The sequence below is a fragment of the Cornus florida genome, unplaced genomic scaffold (genome assembly GCF_030987335.1).
Source record: "Cornus florida cultivar Cherokee Brave unplaced genomic scaffold, ASM3098733v1 CherokeeBrave_3.0.0_Hap2_Chr03, whole genome shotgun sequence".
Lineage (NCBI taxonomy): Eukaryota > Viridiplantae > Streptophyta > Magnoliopsida > Cornales > Cornaceae > Cornus > Cornus florida.
The window spans coordinates 18731966-18737083 of NW_026775573.1; the positions used below are offsets into that span (position 1 = coordinate 18731966).

The 5118-nt window shown below is 34.8% G+C and overlaps 1 protein-coding gene across 1 annotated transcript; it reads right to left on the reverse strand.

The window, feature by feature from the left end:
* Window positions 1–368: 368 nt before the first annotated feature.
* On the reverse strand, window positions 369–3045 carry LOC132299775 (probable LRR receptor-like serine/threonine-protein kinase RKF3). Its single transcript, XM_059796588.1, has one exon. The coding sequence runs from the start codon at window positions 3017–3019 to the stop codon at window positions 1070–1072; it is 1950 nt and encodes a 649-aa protein (XP_059652571.1). The 5' UTR covers window positions 3020–3045; the 3' UTR covers window positions 369–1069.
* Between the last annotated feature and the right edge of the window lie 2073 nt (window positions 3046–5118).

Here is a 5118-nt window from a genome sequence, read left to right on the forward strand (position 1 = left end):
TAGCATACACAGGGTAAAAAAAAAAATGGGTAAAGTATAGTCACACCTTTGAGATTTGACAAAAAGATACTCAAATGAAACTTATTTTTTGGACAAAGACACCCTGAAGGTTCAAAAATGAACAAAGACACCCTTTTATATGAGAAACTGACCAAATTATCCTCTGATCGTTTAGGAGACTTTGTTAACTTTACAATTTAATAAATTGGACCAATCTACCCTAATGAACAATTTATGCATAAAGAAAAGTAATCAAAAAAAAAAATTTGTTATTTACTTTATAAATGTCCCAACTTCTTAAAAATATAGACGATTTTTTGCTCCAATACATATATTTCAAATAAATTATATCTTGTTATTACTTCTTTTCTTTTTTTTTTAAATTAAGATGCTTAATTCTTTCATCTAAAAAAATTAAACCTGAGCCAACACGAGAAATGCATGGTTCATCCCAATCCTGAGCCACGTCCACAGACCACACCAAACAAATTCACTATAAAAAAAATTAAGAATTACAATGAAAATTTTGCTCTCAATCTCTCTTGCTCTCTCTCTCTCTCTCGGCCAAAATATCATCTTCCACTCTTGAGTCTTGACACATCTAGGGTTGCTCCAATATATATTAGAAAACAATTTGTCCAACAAGTGTAAGCCTTTGAAGCATCCAAAACAGATAAGGAACTGATTTCCGCACATAACAACAAAGTGCGACCAATTGCAATTCACGGATCTCCCGTTGTGACCTTCACTGCCAAAGTGCAACCGGTCCAACTTAAGAACGACCGGTTCTACTTCTTCATAAGTGCAATCGGTGCCAAAAGAAGTGCGACTGGTAGAATTTTTCCATAATGTAATCCAAGAGTCATTTAGCCTCCACAACCTCAACAAATAAAGTAACAAGCTATTTAACTTATAAGTTCAGAGTCAATTTAAAAATAACCGACTCTTTTGTGTTTGGTTAAAATGGGAACAAGAACTCTAATATACAGATAAATTGGGGGATGTCTCAAGTGTACCAGGCTGAAGTAAATACTTCAATTACCCAAAGAAGAATGAAGCTCTAAGTAGTTTACAATGCATGTGCAAGTGGAGCTTCCTGATCTTCCCTGTGGTCCAAACTGGCATGCAGGTTGTCAAAGTGAAATAGCTGCTGATCAACCAAGCTACAGGAAGAACCCGAGCGAGTACATGTCAGTGATCTCTCAATATCACTTATTTCTGCTATAAAGGATAGTGGGCGATCTGGATTCTGAGCAACCATAGCATGGTTACCTTCCAGTATCTTTACAATCTGTTCCATATTTGGCCTAGCATATAACTGCGGATGAGTGCACAGAACAGCAATCAGAACATAATTTTCCATTACTTCAGGCGAGCCCAACTCAGGAATACTTTTATTGATAACATCCATCGCTCTACCCTCCCTCACTTGTGACCAGGCCCAATCTGTCAAAAGCTGAGCATGACCACCATCAACAGACAAAACAGCATTTTTCCCACTCAACAGCTCAAGAAGCACTACCCCAAAACTGAATACATCACTTCTCTCTGTTAATTGCCCATACAAAGCATATTCCGGGGCAACATAACCAAGGGTTCCAGCCACTTTAGTACTCAAATGTGACAATCCATCTAGAGTGAACTTTGCCAAGCCAAAATCTGCAAGTTTTGGTTCAAATGTCTCATCCAAAAGTATGTTACTGGCTTTAACATCTCTATGGATGATAATTGGCTGAGCAGCATTGTGCAAATAAGCCAATCCGCGTGCTGTTCCAAGTGCAATCTTTCTACGAATCGGCCAACTAAGCCTTGTTTCCTGTGATCCAAAAAGATGGTCATAGAGGCTTCCACTACGCATCAAATCACACACTATTATTCTCTGGTGCCCTTCCAGAGGATCCGTTGCCGTGCAATACCCTCTGAATGCAACAAGGTTAACATGCCTAACACTGGCAATCACCTCTACTTCATGCGTAAACACTGCATCCCCAGAAATAGAACAATTTTTGAACCTTTTCAATGCAACTTCAGACCCATCTGCTAATATGCCTCTATAAACATTCCCATATCCTCCTCTTCCAATTAGATTCCCCCTAGAGAAATTTCTAGTAGCCTCTTTCATTTCCTCAATTGTGAACTTGACCAAGCCAATACTTTCACCAATCAGTCCCAAACCTAAAGCTGAACTTATCGCGCTTCTATCAACATGTTCTTTCTTCGTCCTCCTTTGCTTGTGCCTTCTCCAAAGAAACCATACCACAGCAATTGCCGCCGGGAAGCCAATAACACATCCTATCACAACCCCTCCAAACAAAGTCTTGTGCTTCTTGGTACTTTTATAAGCTGAAGTGAGATCAATGGAGAACAAACACTTGGCAGTCGCTAAATCAGTCGGCCCAAACTGGTTAGCAAAAGCTGCAGCATACATGAATGGGTACCCAATACAATCTGTGACATTCTCAATTCCAGTGGCATGAAAATAGGCCTCTTGAATACTTGACAAGCTAGCTACACACGACGCGCAAGATGAATTGTCCCCAAGGGATTGATTGCATGAATGCCTAATTTCTTGCAATTTGGGTTCAGAAATTAAGGCTTCAAACTCTGCCTTAGTTGAGATATTCATACAGGTATTTGAAATCCAACCAGTTTGAACCCCACAATTGGATCTCACGTCAAACCCTCCAAGGCGTTCGTTAATGAAGATCTGAAATGAATCCCAACAAGAATCAGAGGCGTTAGGAGGCATAGTAAAAAAGCCAGTGCTTCGAAGGTACTGGGATCGAACTATGCGAAATGCTTCAAGAAGAACAAAGCACTCTGTTGGTACATCAGTAAACTTTTGGTTCAGTCCCGAGGGGCTATTCTTGACCATTTCTCTAAGACCATCAAAGTTCAATGGACAAAGAGAAAGACCAGCTAGTTTTCTTGGTTTTAAAGCATTGCCAGCAGATTCAGAATAGCTAATGCTGGAAAACCCAACACTAAATCCAAGGAACATAAACAAAAATAGGGACATTTTGAGTTCTAGAGATTTCAGACGATATTTGGTCCAGAAACCATATATATAAATATATATATATATATATTTTCTTTCAATTGATTATAAATTGTATTTTGTGTTTTGGCAGTTGAATTATTGGAGGGAAGCAACTTGGCAGCTGACCGTCAACTGAGTGCGATTGCTGAATTTCTTGAGTGTGATTGCTGGAACTTGGAAGTTGGACCAAATAAATAATTTCTCTTTGTCACTACCTGAAAATTCTAACAAAACCATCAATTCATTCACATATAAATACATTACTATACTCCCATTATCATAAAACTTACCCTCAAATATACACAAAAATCAATTTTCTCAAATATATACAAAAATTTTTCAAATAAATAAATAAAATCTCGCAACGCAAACTCTTCCACCTAAGCCTAAAACTAACAATCCACGTTTATCTTCAGTACCTAAAACTGAAGGGTGGCGAGGCGAAAAGTCTCAATAGAAAAAATCATAACAAGAATTTTATAAAAATTTAATAAAACAACTTCACCAAATATACATATTCAGGTGAATATATAAACAAAATACATATGTATTTAATTAAAACATACATATGATGATATGTATTTAATTCAAACATTTAATAAAACTATTTGAAGCAAAACTACCCGAGCCATTCAAGGTATATAAAAAATCCTACACTCAAAAAGAATTTTTCTCACTGAATCGTCAAAGCCTCAAGTTCCGGCCTCCTCTGCAAACTCTCGGACCTCTCTGTCCTCTCTCGACTCACTCTGTCTTTCAGGCAAATTGTATCAACACAATTCACTCAGCACAATAAACCATTATCAAATCAAATGGTAAAAGTTCAAGAAATTATCACAGTGGACCCCGCCACCTCATCCTTCTCTTCTTCTCTCTTTAAATTGGCACCTGTTCCCTTCCTTTTTGTCAGAACAAATATATATACACACACATATGCACATACTTTTCAAATTCATTTTGCCTTCTTTACTCTACCAACAAACAAAACATAATAAGAGTATTCCTTCCTCCGTCTCATATTAATTATTTAATTTAAAAATTTTGATTTGTTATTATTTTTATTTTTAAATTATTTAGTATTATTTTTAATTATATTTTTTTTATATATTTATATATTATCTATATCTCATATTAAATATTTACTTTAATAACTTTGTCTTTAAAAATTTTGAGAGAACAAATAATATGAAACGAAAGTAATCTAAATTGTATCGACACACTTCAGGTAGAAATTATCTGGACACAATTCACGAAAGTAATCTAAATTGTAAGCAATAGTCATCACGTTCCATTACTTTCTACGCCATCAAAGAAAAACATGGCCACCACGTGCTTACCAAGAATTTTGGCCAAAAGTCCAACTAGTGGGACCTATCAAATCCCGAATATCTCTCTCTTTCTCATTTTTCACGGTTGGCTGGCTGCCTGCCATCTCCATTAGACAACACACCACCACACAAATGTAACTAAAACTAAGCCAAATCAAACCAAATCTCCCTGCACATAACCACTATAATCTCTGACTAAAAAATAAGAAATATAACTTAAATAAAAATTTTACTAATTCACACTTCGTGTCCGATACGTAAATTTTTACTAACATAATTGGATAAAGTTGAATTTTTAGTAAGTTATACTGATATTTATTGAATTTTTTAAGATCATATCACACAAGTAATGACTTATTAAGGAATTCTAAATCACTATTTTTTGACTTTCAGGGAAAAAAAATTATTATTATTATTGTTAAAAATTGTTGATATTATACTTTTTACAAAATTAATAAATAAAAATAAACTCAATCATGAAATAAATGAAGACTCGTGAGACATACCATATATATATATAACATGTAAAAAACAAAATACAAAAATTAAAATAAATTTGAAAATTAAAATAAATTAGAAAAGCATATGGTTACTTTTTTATATGAGATTTTATGATCAATTTTTATTATGTGTCTACAATAATTAATATAGAATGGAATATATAGTTTAACATATATTCTTGCCATCCTACTCAACCAAGAGATAGTTAAATATTATACTTGTTCGATGGTTATGGCTTTTTTTTTTTCT

Coding starts and splice junctions, on each gene's coding strand:
- LOC132299775 (XM_059796588.1), bottom strand. CDS start 3,019: ATGTCCCTATTTTTGTTTATGTTCCTTGGATTTAGTGTTGGGTTTTCC.